This window comes from Dunckerocampus dactyliophorus, chromosome 18, assembly GCF_027744805.1.
Source record: "Dunckerocampus dactyliophorus isolate RoL2022-P2 chromosome 18, RoL_Ddac_1.1, whole genome shotgun sequence".
Lineage (NCBI taxonomy): Eukaryota > Metazoa > Chordata > Actinopteri > Syngnathiformes > Syngnathidae > Dunckerocampus > Dunckerocampus dactyliophorus.
The window spans coordinates 14,692,316-14,712,126 of record NC_072836.1 but is presented as its reverse complement, the minus strand read 5'-3'; the positions used below and the strand labels follow the sequence as shown (position 1 = coordinate 14,712,126).

The 19,811-nt window shown below is 39.6% G+C and overlaps 2 protein-coding genes and 1 long non-coding RNA gene across 6 annotated transcripts; 1 reads left to right on the top strand and 2 right to left on the bottom strand.

Moving 5' to 3' along the window:
* Nucleotides 1-328: 328 nt before the first annotated feature.
* dnase1 (deoxyribonuclease I) lies at nt 329-12,962 on the top strand. The gene is made up of 10 exons (XM_054760137.1): nt 329-398; nt 2,209-2,421; nt 2,572-2,720; nt 5,002-5,090; nt 5,206-5,292; nt 6,648-6,763; nt 8,879-8,991; nt 9,066-9,220; nt 10,347-10,440; nt 11,769-12,962. The coding sequence occupies exons 3-10, from the start codon at nt 2,583-2,585 to the stop codon at nt 11,817-11,819; spliced, it is 843 nt and encodes a 280-aa protein (XP_054616112.1). The 5' UTR covers nt 329-398; nt 2,209-2,421; nt 2,572-2,582; the 3' UTR covers nt 11,820-12,962.
* On the bottom strand, nt 6,622-11,344 carry LOC129171463 (uncharacterized). Its single transcript, XR_008566792.1, has 3 exons — nt 10,894-11,344; nt 9,376-9,522; nt 6,622-6,812 (listed from the first exon to the last, which is right to left on the bottom strand). It is a non-coding gene; the product is annotated as an uncharacterized LOC129171463 (long non-coding RNA).
* LOC129171459 (enoyl-CoA delta isomerase 1, mitochondrial-like) lies at nt 12,951-19,699 on the bottom strand. 4 transcript variants are annotated; one of them, XM_054760132.1, is made up of 8 exons: nt 19,519-19,699; nt 19,280-19,437; nt 18,156-18,210; nt 17,571-17,698; nt 14,342-14,488; nt 14,135-14,256; nt 13,831-14,009; nt 12,951-13,213 (listed from the first exon to the last, which is right to left on the bottom strand). In XM_054760132.1, the coding sequence occupies exons 2-8, from the start codon at nt 19,409-19,411 to the stop codon at nt 13,029-13,031; spliced, it is 948 nt and encodes a 315-aa protein (XP_054616107.1). In that variant the 5' UTR covers nt 19,412-19,437; nt 19,519-19,699; the 3' UTR covers nt 12,951-13,028. The 4 variants fall into 4 exon arrangements, with proteins under 4 accessions (XP_054616107.1, XP_054616109.1, XP_054616106.1 ...); XM_054760134.1 differs by lacking the exons at nt 19,280-19,437; nt 19,519-19,699 and adding exons at nt 18,404-18,423; nt 18,551-19,236 and having other exon boundaries at nt 18,156-18,278; XM_054760131.1 differs by lacking the exons at nt 19,280-19,437; nt 19,519-19,699 and adding an exon at nt 18,404-19,245 and having other exon boundaries at nt 18,156-18,278.
* Between the last annotated feature and the right edge of the window lie 112 nt (nt 19,700-19,811).

Sequence of the window (19,811 nt, the reverse complement as noted above, 5' to 3'; positions counted from 1 at the left end):
AAGAAGATAGAATTCTTAAGCTGTTTCATCAAAACAAAACCATTTTATAATAATTGCCAACTCACAAGCTATTTTATTGGACATTAAGATGCCACCTTCATGGTTGTGAATGAGTCACCACCACAGCTGTCGTTCACTGATGACCAAAATACTCCTTCTCTGGTAAATGCAACTGAATGTTTAGTACCATGTCGCTGGTGACCTCCACCATGTAGCCCATCCGTGACAACAACACCCAGCCTATCGGCACTCCTGGCCGACTTGGTCACACGTCACATGACCCTGTGGACAAATAAAGGCCTTTTCCACAGACGCAATCAGCGGTTCTGTTCCAGAAGTTGCGGTGGCACCTTTGAGGAGTCACGGCAGCAAGCGTCTGTGCTCTTCTTCAGGATCAGGTAAAGCTACTTCCTTCTCATCATCACCGCAGTGTTTCAAAGTAGCTTGTTGTCGCTGAGTATTGTAATGATCGCAGAATATGTATTATTGTACTATCACGAAACAGCGCTATCAATACAGTATTAGCAAGTAAATACGTTTCATGGTAAAAATACATTAAGACCACAGTTGTATGACAGCCCGTTTCCCAATGGTAAGCCATAATTATGAGATAAAAAGTCAAAATTATGAGATAACAAAAATCATAATTATGAAATCAGAAACTTCAGAATTTTCCTTCAGTGAAGGAAAAGGTAACCGTAAATGTTAATTTCTCCCTGTCATTCGTCATTTATATTCATTGAAATGCATTTCTGCATGTAAAACTATACAGTGTTAACATTTTTGGCTTACTGGAATGGATTAATTGGATTTACATTATTTCTTATAAGGAAATTGATTCGGCTGACGTCCATTTCGGTTAGAGTTGGACTTTCTTACATGCTGGCACTTACAATAATAAATAAGTAATGATAAATAAAATAAACAATACAATGTGTTCACTACATGTCTATCAATGTCACCTTTTTGTAGTCGGGAGAGAAAGAAACAGAGAATGTGTGGCAGTAGTGGAAGCAGCAGATGACGCAGGGATGAAAGAAAAAGTGTTGGGAAAAAAAAAAATAAATGAATGAGTACAAAAAATGCAAACAAAATAAGCAAAGAGAAGTTTAAAAAAAAAAAAGAAAGTCAGAATTCGTCTGTGTAGGCTCTCAGTCGTACAGGAGTTGTCCATCGAGGAAAAGGCTTCTTGAGACGTCATCTGTACTTCTGTGTAGAAGGTGTCGGACGTTTCGCTCCTCATCCGAAGAGCTTCGTCAAAGAGGCCTAAGCTACCAGCACTTATTAGTTTGCTGACGAAGCTCTTCGGATGAGGAGCGAAACGTCCGACACCTTCTACACAGAAGTACAGATGACGTCTCAAGAAGCCTTTTCCTCGAGAGAAAGTCAGAATTATAAGATAAAAAGTCAAAATTACAAGATACAAACCGTGCATGTGCCTTTGTCAAATGGCAAATAGTAGTTTTGACTTTTTATCTCATAGTTATGACTTTTTATCCGATAATTATGACTTTTTATCTCATAATTATGGGTTTTATCTCATAATTTCGACTTTTTATCTGAGAATTTCGACTTTCTATCTCATAATTGTGACTCTCCTATCTCATAATTATGCTTTTTATCTCATAATTTTGACTTTCCATCTCATAATTATGACTTTCCTATCTCATAATTATGATTTTTATCTCATAATTTGGACTGTTTATCTCGTAATTATGACTTTTTATCTCAATTTTGACTTCTTTCTCATAATTATGACTTTCCCATCTCATAATTATGATTTTGATCTCATAATTTTGTCTTTTTATCTCATAATCTTTTTATCTCAAACTTTTTATCTTATAATTTCTTTCTATTGAATAATTATGACTTTTCTATCTCATAATTATGACTTTCTTATCTTATAATTATGACTTACCTCATCATTTTCACTATTTCTCTCAGAATTTCAACTTTTTATCTCATCATCATGATTTTTAATCACATTATTTTGGCTTTTTATATCACAATCTCAACTTTCTATCTTATAATTAGGACTTTCCTATCTCATAATTATGATTTTTATCTCATAATCTCGACTTTTTATCTCACAATTATGCTTTTTTATCTCATAACTTAGATTTTTTCTAATAATTATGACTTTCTTATCTCATAATTATGATCTCATAATTATGACTTAACATTGTAATATATATATTTTGGTTTCAGTGGCGGAAACGGACTCCGTACCGTTGAACTCACGCAGTGTATTAATAACACGACAAGACGCGCTCCATATTGTGAGCGAACCAAGGGGGTCGAGACTGAGGGGGTTGAGTGCCTTGCTCAAGGACACCTCGCCAGTAGCCTGGAAGCAGACTATCTTGTTGTAAAACCTCTGACTTGGCTTCTGAGGGCGCTTCACTGCAACCTGGGTTACAGGTAATGTAATATCCTGTAAATGAAATACACAAATAAGTTCCGTGTTGTTGGGGGAGCAGGTGCTACTTTCACTTCTCACTCCCACAGCATGCACGCAGATTGATTCAAGCAAATCATTCCTCCTTTTTTTACCAATATTTGACTTCTTAGTGACCTTCAGGATGCGGTTGGTGTGTATTTTGGGTCTCCTTGTGGCTCTGCTGCATCTGTCCACGTCTTTGCTGCTGGGGGCCTTCAATATCAAGTCATTTGGGGACAAGAAAGCTTCCAATACAACCTTGATGAATATCATCAGCAAGGTAGGATTGAATCCTCGTCTTGAAATGACTGAGCAATAAATCAGTCTTAGGTCAGTTAGCCTCGCTGTTTTTGTGGATAAATACCATACAGAAACATCAAATAATCCATATTTATTATTTATTAAACATGGTAAAGCCTTTTTATCTGAGCTTTGTGTTATAGTCGGCAAAACAAATACAGTGGAAAACCTCTTTTGTGTTAGTTATCCTTTATTTCCTGTTTTATACTCTTAGTTTACAAGCGCTTCCTGTTTTGTGCTGTTTTCAGTCATCTCTGCCTCTTTCTGAGGAAGCTGCCAGTAACAGCTGGCCCTCATTTGGAATTAGTTGGCTTCTTCAGGAGAGTGTGTGGACTATGTAGTGTGGTTGTTGGACTCGTGATGCATTCGTGACGTATGCATTCCTCTGCGTCACCTCTCACAACTTCTGCGTAGTTTTTTTTCCTCCCCAGAGTGCTTCCTCTTTTGCATTGTTGCTTTTTGTTAGTGTTTTGCCTGTTTGCACCTGGTTGTGCAGCCATTAAAGACCTTTTTTTTACCTGCACTACGCTCTTGTCTCTGCATCCTGGGGTCACTAAATGTGATGGATTCAGTATTAATAAATGGAATATTATTCATAGTTATGTTATGTTAGTTAGAAAACCTATCTACAACCTTCTGAATACGTTTTTTAACATTATTAGAGCCCTCTAGGCATGAAACAACACCCATATAGTCATCTTTTATTTGTATTACCCAATATAGTAGATATCAGCAGAGAAACTAAGACGTGAATAAGATAACATAGACTCACACATTAGCAGCTGTAAATGTAAATATTAGTCAATGATTTTTAATTTACACTTTTTATTATTAAGGGAGAAAAAAAAACTACATGGCCCTGTGTGAAAAAGTTATTGCCTCCCTGTTAAAACATAACTGAAATTAATTTAGATCCATCAGTCTAGAATGGGTATAAAGCCGTTTCTAAATCATTGGGACTCCAGCAAACCACAGTGAGAGGCATTATCTACAAATAGCCAAAACATGGAACAGTGGTAAACCTTCCCAGGAGTGGCCAGGCCAATCAAAATGACCCCAAGAGCACAGCACCGACTCATCTAAGAGGTCACAAAAGACCCCACAACAACATCCAAAGAACCGCAGGCCTCACTTGCCTCAGTTAAGGTCAGTGTTCATGACTCCACCATAAGAAAGACACTGGGCAAAAACGGCCTGCATGGCAGAGTTCCAAGAACCACAGCTGAACAAAAAGAACATTAAGGCTCGTATCAATTTTGCCAGAAAACATCTTGATGATCCCCAAGAAAGTTGAACCTTTTGGAAGCTTTTTGGTGTGTGTCCCATTACATCTGGTGTAAAAGAAACACCGCATTTCAGAAAAAAAACATCATACCAACAGTAAAATATGGTGGTGGTAGTGTGATGGTCTGAGGCTGTTTTGCTGCTTGAGGACCTGGAAGACTTACTATGATAAATGGAACTATGAATTCTGTTGTACACCAAAAAATCCTGAAGGAGAATGTCCGGTCATCTGTTGTTGACTTCAAACTGAAACCAACTTGGGTTCTGCAGCAGGACAATGATCCAAAACACACCAGCAAGTCCACCTCTGAATGGCTGAAGAAAAACCAAATGAAGACTTTGGAGTGGCCTAGTCAAAGTCCTGACCTGAATCCTATTGAGATGCTGTGGCATGACCTTAAAAAGGCGGTTCATGCTGGAAAACCCTCCAATGTGACTGAATTACAACAATTCTGCAAAGATGAGTGTGCCAAAATTCCTTCACAGCGCTGTAAGAGACTCATTGCAAGTTATCACAAACGCTTGATTGCAGTTGTTGCTGCTAAGGGTGGCCCAACCTGTTATTCGGTTTAGGGGGCAATCACTTTTTCACACAGGACCATGTAGGTTTGGATTTTTTTCTCTCTCTTAATAATAAAAGGTTTCATTTAAAAACAACATTTTGTGTTCAGTTGTGTTGTCATTTATTAATATTTAATTTTGTTTGATGATCTGAAACATTTAAGTGTGACAAACATGCGAAAAAGGAAGGGGGCAATCACTTTTTCACACCACTGTTCCCTGAAAATAAATTCACCTTTTCATCTGTTGTTGTTTTTTTATTTATGTTAAATTGGAACATCACAGCCCAGCTCATGGCATAGACGTTGTGTACTGGCATACGTTACCATGTTGGAATAAAAGATCTTTGTTCAGTTAGATTGCAGCATGGAAAATAATGTGGTGATTTTTGTGTTTCGTTTTGATGCTTGTTGCAGATTGTCCACCGCTATGACATCGTTCTGATCCAGGAGGTCAGAGACAATGATCTCTCAGCCACCAAAAAACTCATGCACCATGTCAACAAGTTAGGCTGCATACAAACCTTACACATCGTAGCCTGTAGTGATTTTATGACAATAGCATTCACATGCAAAATGTGGAGAATTGCTCACTTATTCATATTGTGTGTGTTTTTACAGAGGTTGTCCTCAATTTAGGTACAAGCACATTGTCAGCGAGCCTCTAGGTCGCAGTTCCTACAAGGAGCGATACCTCTTCCTATACAGGTGCACACTCACCTCAATATGGTATGGTTCCTTTGTTTCAGACATGCTTAACCAGTTACATTAAGAAACATCACATGGTTACATTTACACAAGTCAGCGTGTCCAAAAAGGAGTAGGAAGTAGCGGAGTTTGTTTAATCCTAACCCTTCTCCGTGTCTGTTTACCAAACCTCGGTTAGCGTCCGCCTCGGTTAGTGTGTTTTTTGATTTACATCATAATTTTGCCTCGGTTTGCGTCCATTTTCCTGTTTGCGTACAATATGTTGCGTGAGTCCAACTGTGTTATTAATGTTTTTTGTTTTTATTAGCATCTTATTAGCTTGCCACTACATGGAAACAGGAACCGGAGGTCAGCTGCATCGCGCGTCCTGGATGTTAACACCAAACATGTTTTTATAGTTTTATATTTCTAGTTTCACATGCATAAAACCATTCTAAATGTATATAAATGAAAGGGATACCTGGGCATTTAAGGTTACTTTTACATTCCTTGAAAACATGACTTGTTCCCAAAGACACGATGTGGCAGCGAGAGCAACACACACACGACCTGCGTGTTTTGTCATAAGTTACCTCTTGATGTTTCTCACCTTCTTTGTCAAAAATACTGACACTTGCGACTTTCTTTGGCTCTATTTTGGGTGAATGAGGTGAGAAACACTATTAAAATTCAAGAAATAACTCGTGGAAAAAACGGAAAGTGGTGTCCGTGTTGATCTCGCTCGAGTCACATCAAGAATCACGTCTTCAGTGAAGGAAAAGGTAACCGTAAATGTTCATTTCTCCCTGTCATTCGTCATTTATATTCATTGAAATGCATTTCTGCATGTAAAACTATACAGTGTTAACATTTTTGGCTTACTGGATTTGATTAATTGGATTTACATTATTTCTTATAAGGAAACTGATTCGGCTGACGTCCATTTCGGTTAGAGTTGGACTTTCTTACATGCTGACACTTACAATAATAAATAAGTAATGATAAATAAAATAAACAATACAAAATACAATACAAAATAAACATAAATGAATGAGTACAAAAAATGCAAACAAAATAAGCAAATAGAAGTTTAACAAAAAACTGCAGTGACAAAGGAAAAAGAAGGGAAAGTTGTTTTAAAAAATAAAGTAAAAATTAAATATGATCGAGTAAATAAGAGTGAATAAGATATGAATAAACAAACAAACGTATTTTATTTCTTTTAGACCTATGTTAGCGCCTAGTATTTTTATTTTTTTTTACATGAATATATTGAGTATGGAGAAGGAGATCTCCTGTTAAAGGCTTTAGAAGAAATTACTCGCGGAATAAGTCAACATAGAATGCTGTTCTAATATGTTTTTGTTTCTTTCCAGGGAGCAGATAGTGTCTGTGGCCAAAAGCTACACTTACGATGATGGCTGCGAGCCGTGTGGGACCGATACCTTCATCAGGGAGCCCTTTGTTGTCATGTTCGCCTCCAATGACACTGGTAGGCTCTGGAATAATTGATGTACGGTGGATCCCCTCACATTGCATTCCTGCAAATTGGTAAAAAATTATTTGGATTTTTTTCTTCAAAAATAGGCAACACATCTCATTCGCCATAAATCTGTAGTAATTAATAAATGTGTGATAATACAGGTCAAAGGTACAGCATTTGCCATTTGCTGGTGGTCGCGCAAAAAAGCACCTAGAGTAATGTAGGCAGCATTTCAGGGGTGTCTGAACTTTTTCCAGAAAACGTGGATGTGGTACATTTTACAGTCGATCCAAAATACTGTTAATTGGTCCCAGACCTGACCGTGACAAGATGGACCATACAAAACCTGTTTATGCCCTTCTAAATAGGATTTTTAACATTATTAGAGCCATCTAGACATTAAATAACACCCCTATAGTCACCTTTACACTTGTATTACTCAATATAGTCTCTATAATAAATAATAAATAAGACATCCATCCATCCATTTTCTATGCCGCTTCTCCTCATTAGGGTCGTGGGGGCATGCTGGAGCCTATCCCAGCTGACTTCGGGCGACAGGCGGTGTACACGCTGGACTGGTCGCCAGCCAATCACAGGGCACATATAGACAAACAACCTAAATAAGACTAGGGTTCCTGTGTGTTGCTATGAATGTGGTCCCCAGGGGAGCAGAGTGAGTGGCAGACAGGAAGTGATGCAGAGGGTTCACAGTTGAGTTTCGACTTTCCGTGGGTTACGGCCGCAACAGTAGCTTGTGTTTTTATTAGGGATTATTGTGCCTCTTGTGAGATAATTGTGAGACTCATGGAAGATTACAGTAACATTACTGACACCTAGTGACTAGTGCAGAATGCTACGTCAACGTCTTTGAATGTGTCTTTTGAATGCCTCATACTGCACATGTATTTTTTAGTTCAATTAGCCATTTTTATGCTTGAAAATGCTTAATTTAGGCAAAAAAAGCTTAAATATGCATATGTTTTGAGTAATAACAGGCCTTATTCAACAACAAAACACATGATTTCCATCCATTTTCTATGCTGCTTATCCTCATTGGGGTTGCGGGGGCATGCTGGAGCCTATCCCAGCTGACTTAGGGCAACCGGCTGGACTGGTGACACATGATTCATTCATTCATGTATTTTTGAAAAACTGTGATAGTGAAGTTGCGACATTTGAACCAACAAGTGGCGAGGGACAACTGTAGTTACGTTCAAGGGGTCACCAGAAAAACAAAAAACAAGTAATTTTTGACACACAGTCCCACCCCATCCCGCCACTGCCCCCCCTCCCCCCAACCCATTTTGGGTCAACATTTGTTATAAAAGTGAGCGCTTAATTAGGTTAGACTCAGACTAGATCCGGAATCCTTCAGTTGCCATTGTTCACCCGCGACACAATCCAGTTTTAAGCCCTCACACACTTCTTAAACACATTTCAAGTATAAAAAGTATAGGTACTCACCACTAATGAATGATCATGTAAGATGATAAATGAACAGATGGAATCGGGGACACTATGTAGCCTTTAGCCTGGTCGTCAGGCTACTGCAAGAGGGTACCAGTCTAAAGAAGGTGTTTCGCCAAGCCGCTTCTACATAATCCACACTGCTTGCCAGTAACGATTTACAGTAATACTGGATATTAATTTGTGTTCACCTCGCTGCAGGTTTTGAGGCCGAATTGACTGTCAAAACTATTGCTTCCCTTCCCAGACAACTTTTGCGTGTCACATGCAATATGGTGTGTTTAAGGAGTGTCAAACAAAGTGCAAAATCTCAACACTTGATGAAAAAACATTATCACTGAAGCATAAAGACATGAACATGTACAAATACTGTTTTTTTTTAACAATAGCACGCTACAATAGCACAGAAGTATTGTGAATGAGATGTGTTTTCTGGTGAAAAAAACGTCCTATTTATGAAGGAAAAAAACAAAAATACCAAAATAATCCGTATACATACAGTAGATTAAAATGTAATTTCTTCAAAATGTGCATTTTTGTGTCCGGGACTTTAGGGACGCCCTGTACACGTGCTACCGCTTCTCCACACCATGTAAAAAAACAACGTTAACATCGAAATGTCTCGTTGTCTGTTCTCATTCCATTGTGTCGCAGCTGTGCACAACTTTGTCCTGATCCCACAACACACTTCCCCTAACTACGCTGTGCAGGAAGTGGACGAGCTTTACGATGTGGTGACCGACGTCCGCTCCAGATGGGGCACCAATGTACAGTAAATTAGAACGAGTGTGAATGGCGAGTGGGAAGCATCGTGAGTGACTCCAGTACGCTCGCCATCCAGGATATCATTGTCCTGGGAGACTTCAACACAGACTGCAGCTACGTCACAGGGTCAGAGTGGGATCACATCCGACTCTTCACGGACAAGAGCTTCCATTGGCTGATCCCGAATGAGGCTGACACCACAGTGTCTCACACCAACTGTGCATATGACAGGTAAATAAATAGTAGTGCTGGGCGACAAAGCATATTTTGTTGCCGATCTGATACTGAGTAAATACAGAAGGGTACGTTCCAACACCACTCATGAATAGCAAAAAGATTAACATTAAGAAACATTACAAGCATGCACTACACAGTATTGTACTTACAAAATCTGCAGCTGCACATCACGCCTTGTCAAAGCATTTTCCTGCTGGAAAATTTTGAGCGCACAGACTTGTGAGGCAGTGGCCGCTGGTGGAGTCCTAGCTGCGGCACGCTTTTCCCCCCTGCAGATCGCGAAATCAGACCACTTTCTGTTGAAGTTAACGTAAGAAAACTGATTTAATTTGTTGTTCATGATTACAGTCAGAATAAAACACAGGACAAAGATTTCAGGCGAACACGCAAAAACATTTTTCTGACTTATGTTTTATATTTGCATTGCTCACTGTAAAATATTTTTACTGTTGTTTTCAGGGAGGCAATTTTTTAAATCTGTCCGGGGACAACAAATGAAAAATAGGCTTTTGGCCTCTTCTGGTGAATTTGCAGCCATGCTAATTAATTTACGCTGTCCCCGTCAAACAAACCAACAGAATAAAATACATTTGCATCAAATTGTATACATTTGTGAACGATTTATACGATTTAAATATAAGACAAAGCAATACAATTATTCCCTTTTATCACATAGAGCAAAAATAAAAACAGTAGTGCAAAAAATAAGTAAACTAAAGCAAAACTATGATTGCCTCTCAAATCCTACTGCTTTTTGTCCCCAGAGCCCCCCTGTGTCGAAGAACCCGAGTTTCTAAACAATATATAACAATATCAATAATGTAACAATATGAACAACACAACACAAAAGCGCTGATATTTGTCAAAATAAACATAGAAGAAATATCAACCTCAACCGATACCACCATTGGTATCGATATAATCAATATTCGGATTGATGCAGTACATACACAAGTGATATTTCAGTTTGATGCTGTGCAAATGTACTAAGGCATTGCTCAATAATATCTCTCTGAGCATGATTATAATTGAATCTTTTCAGGTCTTGTGTTGGATCCCATTGGGTGGGTACCGTATAAAGTTGGGTGTACGCAGACCCTGAACATCTGTGTGTTTTTAGGATAGTGGTGACTGATGACATGATGAGAGGAGTAGTGCACCACAGTGCTGGAGTATACAACTACATGGTGGACATGGACCTCAGCTACAGCATGGTAAAAATGTTGCCGGGTCTGCATGGCCGTTGTTAATATGATGGGTAGGGTTGCCCTTGAAAAACGGAATCGACCTAACAAGAGAAGCGCTGAGAATCAATGAGAATCAAAACTTTAATTCAAAATGTCAAGAGTCTATTGACGTCAGCTTGTCACAGGCTAAGCCAATCGATGCCAGAATGTCTGATCGCCCACCTATCAAACGACTTTTCCTGGCTGTCACCCTGCCTCACGTTGCGGCGGCTAGATAGCCAGCTAAAGTTATCCGTCTAGCTTCTGGTCTTAGGACACCGAATGTGACTTTTTACCACAGTGCCATTTAGTGTGTAAAACAAATGTGTGCAGAGGCTGACATCTGTATCATCTGTCAGTCATAAACAGGTTTTCTAGGTTCTAACTGCAAAAATGATCTGTTTACTAATACTGAATCCTACTTTGCAGAAATACACTTACCACAGTCAGGTTTGGAACCAAGTAACTGCGAGAAACGAGGGATAAACGAGGGACGACTATAAACTGTTTATGAAAACTTGTTTATGACTTTCTAAATACGTTTTAAAAAAAAAAAAAAAAACATTATTAGACCCCTATAGTCACCTTTACATTATTCCCATTATTCTTTTTTGACGCCACATTACGCAGGCTACAGGATCACTGCACGGACAGAAGAGATGGCCGCCGCTAGCATTGCAAGCTCCTAAGCTAACTAGTTAGCCTCTCCAAGTAACTTTTTTCAAACTTAAGACTTAAGTGTTTCAAACGGACTGGGGAAGACGGACAAAGTAAGACGCCAAAAACATATAAAAGTACATTTTTGGCGTTGTTGTCCTTCACTTTAAATTTAGATTAAGTAAATTGGAGAGGCTAACTAGTTAGCTCGGTAGCCTGCTATGCTAGCGGCAGCCATCTGTTATGTCCCTGCAGTAATCCGGTTGCCTGCGCAATGTGATGTAAACAAAGAATAATAGGAGTGCAAAAGTTACTATTTGGGTGTCATTTCATGTCAACAGGGCTCTAATATTGTTAAAACCGGTATTTCTAAAGTCATAAACAGGTTTTCTATCCACTAATCACGAAAATATTGAGTTTATTAATATTGAAAAGTATTTCACGGGAATTATTGTTGTACCGTCTGGAACCAATTAACCGCGATAAATGACGATTGTACATAATTAACCTATGTATCCACCTGTTGCTATTCATACTTTTTGTTTTCATTCAGACATTTTTGTTTATGTACCATGGCTCAGTAAAGGTTGGGAAACACGGGTATATTACAGTATTGTGTGATAAAATATCCTGAATATATGCTTTATCCCTTTTCTCAGGCTATGGCTGTCAGTGACCATTTCCCTGTGGAGGTGACGCTACTTGGCTGAACCATCAGCATCAGTCTTGATAGCGTTTGCGATTGAGTTTAATCTGAACATCATCACAAATTACAAAACAATAAAATTCAATCAGTTCAGTGCACATTTTGCAGCAGATTCCACACTCCTGTCTTCCATAGGATCTGTGACTTCTTATAATAAATCCCTAAAAATAGCAGAGTACTCATCATATAGGTCAAGGGTGTCCAAAATGCACTTTTATTAATGAGATATATCATTAGATATGACACTAATTTGCTTTGTCACCTACAACACAAACCTAAGATGGGGATGTTCAGATAGTTTAGCATATATTGTCCTACACTGGATGTGTGTTGTGTTTTTAGCAAAATGTATCAAAGAATAGAGGATCTTTGGCCAGCATTTCTGCAGTAGACTCCTAAGTACAGCAAGGCACTCCTCACTCTATCGTGGTTTTTCAAAAATGAATAAGTGACCACTGTTTCGTGGTGGACTACGGTGTATTATTAGTAAAAAAAAAAAAAAAAAAAAAAGCATACTTAAGCAAATGTTATGTATTTTTGGCCTAAATTAAGCATTTTCAATGATAAAAATGTTAATGAACTAAAATACAAATACAGTTTAAGGCAATACAAGACATTGATGAACTGTCGTCTACACTGGCCACTTGGTTTCACTAGTAACACACACCAGACAATCACCAACAACAGGCTTTTGTTTTATAATTCCCTATCTCACAACAGGCACAATAATAACATAATAATAATAATGGTCATCATCATCATCATAACAACACAGACTGCTGCTAAAACTGAAATCAGAATCCCCAACATCGCTTCCTGTCCACACATCCAGAAGACATTTATTAAAACACACACAACAAAGTCCTGTTTATGTTTGAAATGGCTTATTTTCTCTGATTACAGTATATCTACTATATTTGGCATTGCGAGTGTCAAGCTGAGTATAGGGGTGTTATTGCTTGTACGCCCTTAAAAATCGCATGCATCTGTCACATAGATAATCTTTGACTAGCGTTAATAATATACTAGTAGTGCTTCATGCGTCAGTGGAAAAAAAGTTCAGATCAGGTGAAAATTTTCGCAGTGTCACAGGTCAGGAAAACATCTTAAGTCCAATAAGGAAATGTAGGCAGAGTTGATAGAATCCAAGAGTTTTTATTAAAAAAAAAAAAAAAAAAGTTATCATTATGAAATGGCCATGGAGCAACACAAATTAGGGTGCGGTCTTCTTCGAAGCCTTCCTCTTTTTGAGCATCTCAAGATACACACGGAGCGACTTCTGGATGGAGTCTTTGGTGATGAAACCCACAAAGTTTTGGATGTCAGCCTCTCGTTTGGCCGTGAGCTTGTCAATGATCTGCTTCCTCATCATGGACTTGGTGATCTGTCTGGCGTGGTCTGGAAAGCATTTCAAGCAATCACTTACTCCAAGACTGAGGTTCAACCTGACTATGTGACCTACTGGCTAGGGCTGCACAAAAAAAAAAAAGAAAAAATATTAACATCACCGATCTAATTTCTAAAAGACAGCAATTTTTATTTTTATTTTTTTAGAATTTTACGAAAGGAACTGCATGACAAACAAACACTGCCATCGTACTCACACTGTGGTGCTTTCCTCACCCTTCCCATCCCCCAGCAAGCCTCACCAGCCAGGGTGAGTTGTCTCCACTGCCCTGGTTCTACCTGCTGCCTGATAGCCTTGCTGGCTAGCATTCATTAGCTCACAGGAGGAGCGATTGCATTAATTCATCAATTTTTTTCTTTGTCTTTATTACGTGCATGATTGTACTGTCATCACATTACTGTTTTTGTATACGTTCATTTGTGGAGGCCTGCCACAAATAAATTTTACATTACCTGCAGGAGAAATCAATGTTGCCAACTAATTGACTTTGTTGCTCTATTTAGCGAGTATTAAGACCCTTGTAGATCGTGTTTATAAAAAGGCAACTAGCAACAAATCTAGCAACTTTGTCTGGTCTTATTTGATACTTTTGGAGACTCTGACATACCTGGAATGGCCAACCACTTGGCCATAGCCTGCTCGGCAGTGGTCATGAGCTTATCCTCTGGTACTATCTGGTCCACTAATCCTGTCTTCAGAGCCTCATTCGGGTTGTAGAGCAGCCCCAGAGCCAGAGCCATCTCAGTGGTCCGGTGGCCCACTGTATTACTCATGGTTTCCTTAAACCTGCCAGCAACACATGGTGCAGTTTATGTCCTGGACCAGTGAAAAGTGTGGACACACCGCATTCAATACCATTCAATAGAGTGTCTACAACCACATTTTTCACCAACTTGATAGTGAATTTTTACCAAAAAGCTGCAACTATGCCGAGCGAAGTCTCATTAAGGCCGATGGTGTAGCGTGGGTTGTCTGCCATAATTCTATAATCACATGATAGCGCCATCAGACAGCCGCCACCAGGACTGGAGCCCTGTAGAAGAAATTAAATATAACCAACTTGGCTTTTTGCTCCAATCAAGGTCTTTGTGTTTGGTTGCCGTGATAAATTTACATACGTTGACTGCAGCTATCGTGACCATGTTGGAGCTGTAAAGTTTTAGCCACATCTCCTGGACAGCTTTCCACAACTCTCCACAGCGCTCTGGACTCGTCCCACACAGCTCCATGATGTCCAGTCCGGCCGAGAACACTTTGGGCAAAGTCTGGATACAAACAACACATGCAGTATACAGAATTTACAGCTATGGTCAGAATTTAACATAGACTCATCGTGGGCATGAATGTCATAATACTAATGGGCCCTTAATGATTTATTTATTATTTATGTATTTTGTATTTATTTATTTCATTTTGTATGTTGCACTTCAAAGAAAAAGCTTTGAGTGTTGGGTTTCCTTCCTTTAGTGCACACTAAAAAGGCACTACAACAGCTAGTTTGAGTCCTTGTTTGTAAAATGACACCCAAGATACAGAGAACAGGAAAAACTGGTGTCTTGTTAATACAGGAACGAATACTTTGAATTAGGTACATAATAAGTTAAGTAAATTAGGCTTGGATATTTAATTAAAGAAAATTCTTCAAGCGGAGCGTTCAGTTTATTAAAAAAATATTGCACGTAATACCCTGCAACATTTAATGCTGGACACATTTTTTTTTTTTTTGCAATTAAAGCAAAGAATTCCTCAAAGAAAGAAAATACTTCCGGTATAAGGCATGCCTACTTCTACTAAAGAAAATATTCAAGTTTAAAATGTTCTTTTCAGTACAGCCATGCCATAGACAGTAAGTTGGTGGCAGTAACTTTGGTTTGCTATTTTTGCTTAAAAGACACGAAAGATGCATAAAAACAGAGAAATTGACACTAAGTTAAAAAGTAAACGGCAACACAACAAGACAAAAAATATGAGGGTTTTTTTATGTGGTAAAACAAATTGGTCGTATTACTGCTCTTTTTTGGAATTGTTGCCCCACACACTCTACAGAGTATAGTTTTCTGCTGATAGTTGCTCTCAGTTTTGCAGGTCGTGGCTGGAACACATCACACATCACATCAGAACACATCAGCGAGGACCTCACCTGGTCTCACAACACCCAACAAAATCTGAAGAAGTCCCAAAGGAGACTGTACTTCCTGAGAAGACTGAGGAAATTTGGCATGTCCACCACAATCCTGAGTTGCTTCTACAGATGCACTATCGAAAGTGTCCTTACCGCCTCCATCACTGTTTGGTACGGTAACTGTACAACACATGATAGGAAGGCACTCCAGCGGGTGATCAAGACCTCACAGAACATTGTTGGGGCAGCCCTCCCCTCACTGCAAGACATTTATAAATCTAGAGTCCTACGAAGAACACACAACCTCATCAAGGACAGCACACATCCACAACACTCATTATTCACACTCCTACCGTCAGGCAGACGCTACAGGAGTTTGAAGTCCAGGACCACAAGGCTGGCAAACAGCTTTTACCCACAGGCCATCAGGCTTCTCAACGAAGCACTCGCACACGCCGCACGCAACACACGCACACACTCATAGCACTTTATTTATTTATTTATTTTATTTATTTGTATTAATGTCTCTTCTGTTGTTGTTGCTTAATTTATTGGTATATATGTTTATGTTTCTTATGTTCTTATTCTTTCTTGTGTTTTCTTTCTTTTCTTGGGAGAATGAACAGAATAAGATTTTCATTGCATAGTATAACTGCTGTTTTACCATGCACATGACAATAAAACTCTCTTGAATCTTGAGAATGCATCATCAATATGCATTATCGTGAAGTTAAATTGTTAATGAAGGTCAAATTGTTTTTACTGCATATTGTTACTGGTGCATGTTAGAATTTTCACATTATACATACAGGCTCAAATGCATCCAGTTCGGGTGAGTTGTTTACATCGACTCATCATGGGAACTAAGAACACATTTGCAACTAGGGATGCAACGGTACATGGTTTTACAGTCCGCCCTGCCCAGTACAATCCGCCTCTATGGACCAGTGCTTTTTCCAATACATTTTAGACGGTTTATGTGTGCACACGCGTACCTGTCCAGGCTGGCAAAAAGCCCTCCCCGCGATACATTTCCCACACTGTACATACTGTACTGTATTTAAAGTGAGGGACAGGTCGCCTAAAAGCAGACGAAATGGGTAGGCATTGGCAACAGTATGGGCAACAACAGCCCTGCCTGTCTGTGTCTGAGATCCGCAGAGGCAACTGAGACCTGGCGGATCTCCTCCGCTACATGCCCGCCGGCCCCCCACCTCTTGGCTCCAATGTTGAGGTATTTTACTAAAAATAAAATAATTATCACCTGGCACCTTCCTAAAAGAAAACATTGTAAACCAGAGGTGTCCATAGTGCCATGTTTGTGCATGAGATATATTATTACATATTACCTTAATTTGCTTTGTCACCTCTAACACAAACCTTATATAGCTTATAGCAGTGGTCCCCAACCCCCGGGCCGCGGCCCGGTACCGGGCCGTGGGTCATTTGGTACCGGGCCGCACAGAAAGAAAAAATAATTTCCATTATTTCATTTTTTTAATGTTTTATTTTGAAAAGTGGCCGGATTCTCTCTGTTACATCCATCTCACTTGACGCATGTCTATTGTGCGTGTGCTAACTTGCTCTCGCCGCACAGATAGACTACTACTGTATTTTTACCATTTTTCTTTCACCTCATATTTGGTGTCAAATGCTGATACTATGTGGGAATGCGTAAAGGTAAGTTTTGATGACTTATTGAGTGCTAATGTGCACATTTGTGTCAAGTTAATTCATGCTAGCACACTGCCTTTTACCACACACGTCAAACAGCGATGTAATAATCTCTCTGGAAAAACGTGGCTGGAACTTGAACTGGTGGATGGTGGGTCGGCATTCATTTTGTGCTTTTAATTTGATGTTATTCATGTCGTAGTTTTACACAATACATAATAAATAACATAAATTAGATCGCGATAATGTACGAACCTCCCCACCCTCGGTCCGCGGGAACACAAGCCAGTCCGTGGGTCAAAAAAGTCCGTGGATTGAGGACCACTGGCTTATAGTACAATCAATTAATCAATCAATCAATCGGCATCATGTCATAATGCTGTGGGTCTGTTTTGCTGGAATAATAATAGGAGAGGACTACCTCCAAACCCGTCACCGTCCAACAGGACATTGATCCCTACCATGCATCAAAACTAGTTTAGCATAAACTTTCTAACTTCATTAGGAAAGGTGGAGGACATGCTGAGGAACATATAATGAGTCGGAGTTACCGAGGTGATGATGAGGCCGCGGCAGCTCTTGTCCATTTCTAGCTTCTCTAAGCTGATGCAAAACTCTGTGAGGAAATCCAAACTGAGGCTGTTGACTGGCGGACTCTTCATACGCATCACGGCCACGCCTACAGACAGATATGGCATACACACTCATCACAACGAAAGAATTGGCGTATCGATGAAATACATACACAATTCTTCTACCCATTATCCTGTTTTCAGTTACAGGGAGCTGGACAACATGTACATGTACAAACAAGTGTTTTAACTCACTTTTTTGTCTTTCCTACGAGGTTATGCTTTTTTCCTACAGCATCTGTTACAACGTAACATTCAAATAATATGCAAATTAGCCGATGTCGTCATCTAGCAACTTCTAGGACAGCCAATACCTACTTTTCTTACTGAGGCGTACAGTACCAACCAAAACCAGATTTGGAATACAGTACAGGTCTTTCCTGGTGTTGAGTAGGTTATGCCATCTAATGTTATAGCTGGTGACGGCACACTTTGATTGAAAAGTCTGTTCTTTCGGTAATGAGGGTTAAGTAAAATGTTGACATTGGCGCTTACAACACTCACCTGTGCTCTGGTCGAAATCCACTGTCATTTTGGGTGATGTGGAGTTGCTCCTCTGCTGTGCGACAAACACAGAAGATGCACAAACTCTGCCATGACTGCAGGAGGACAACTGAGAGAGGAGACCTGGACACAGATAACTCAAATTGAATTCACAATGAAAAACGAACTTGCTAAAAGTGACAGAACATGTCAGCTTGAGTTTTGTGCAAAAAATGTTTAAATAGGCAGTAAAGTAGGACAAGACCCACCATGACCCTTGCTCCAGATTCTGTGAAGCAGAAAGAAACGCTTGCTAGTGAGCCAACTTTTATGGTCAAGACCAGGCGAACGTAAAGAAATCCCTCTTAAAATTAAACGTTCTCTTGGTATGTTAAAGCAGTATAAAAGCGACATACCTGGTAAAGCAGACTTATTTCTCAAAGCTACTCTCAAAGCCATTTCGTTGTGTGCAGCTAAGTGTCGAATAGGAATATACAGTACAGTACAGTCAGTGTATATCACACTTTCCGGAACAACAGCACTTGGAAAAGTTAGTGGCCAGGTTCAATAATTACAACTTCCGGGTTCAAGCTGCTCTGAAGTCACATAAACGTTTCCATTCTTAGAGAGAGAGATTTATTAAAATTACTTCTGAATTATAAAAGATGTATAGTTAGAAAGGTGACATACCAAAAACATTAATTTCAGAAGTATTTTGTTAATTTTTTTTTTATTGTATTTCCCTACATAAGTCAGGAGTGTCTGAAGTGTGGGACCAGGGGCAATTTCCGGCTCGCACCTCGTTTTTATTCGGCCTTGGCATATTGTAAAAATACAATTAATTTATTTTAATGACATCATAATTATTTTTTTTTATGTATTTTGACTTATAACTCTCCTTTCCCCTTCCTGCCTGAAAAAACTATTCACTCACTCGTGTTTCACTGACTCGTGGGTGCTCCATGAAGACTAGAGTTTCACTGACTCATGGGTCCTCGACGAATACTTGAGTTTCACTCACTCACAAACGCTCAAAAAAGACCCGAGTTTCACCGATTCCCTGGTACTTGAAGAAGACTCGAGAATATGCGCCTCTGCCTCTCTCAGCCATGGAGGCCCCGACCCTGGCCCTTCGGAGATCTTACCTGTAAGATGACCATGTTTCTCTCTGAGTGTTGCACCGTCTGCACCATGCTCTCTTTGGAGAGGTATGTGGCCGACTGCTGGTCACTCATGGCCAAGACACTGGTAACACACTGCAGAACCAGAGCTCTCATTGGCTGCCTGCCAATGCTTTCACAACCTTTTGAAAAGAGATGGAGAAGGATGAGAGGCACAGGCGGGAGCCTCTGACCTATTCTCCGCCATGATGATTCTGTCCAACCTGTACTTCCTGGTTCCAGTCTGCATCCTCGTACTGGTCTACGGTCTGATTGGAAGGACTCTCTGGCTGTGCCCCCAGAGTAGCTGCAGAGAGCAAAGTCACTGACACATGGTCAAAATGCTCGGTGAGGAGAAGACAACACACTTGCTAAATACGTCTATGTTACTACGTACAAGTATTACTACTATACAGTGGATCCTTGCACATTTTGCAATTCAGCATTTGAGACCTTGCAAAAGTCACTGACTTTTGGTCATAAAAGGAATTTTTAAATGAAACATCTTCTTACTTTT

Excerpts from the sequence above, each read along its gene's own strand:
- dnase1 (XM_054760137.1), top strand. The coding sequence starts at position 2,583 with ATGCGGTTGGTGTGTATTTTGGGTCTCCTTGTGGCTCTGCTGCATCTG. Across the intron at positions 5,293-6,647 it reads CGATACCTCTTCCTATACAG|GGAGCAGATAGTGTCTGTGG; the intron begins GTGCACACTCAC and ends GTTTCTTTCCAG. Across the intron at positions 8,992-9,065 it reads GCTCCAGATGGGGCACCAAT|GATATCATTGTCCTGGGAGA; the intron begins GTACAGTAAATT and ends CTCGCCATCCAG.
- LOC129171459 (XM_054760131.1), bottom strand. The coding sequence starts at position 18,593 with ATGGCTTTGAGAGTAGCTTTGAGAAATAAGTCTGCTTTACCAGGTATG. Across the intron at positions 18,279-18,403 it reads AATCTGGAGCAAGGGTCATG|GTCTCCTCTCTCAGTTGTCC; the intron begins GTGGGTCTTGTC and ends ATCTGTGTCCAG. Across the intron at positions 17,699-18,155 it reads GGATTTCGACCAGAGCACAG|GCGTGGCCGTGATGCGTATG; the intron begins GTGAGTGTTGTA and ends ATCTGTCTGTAG.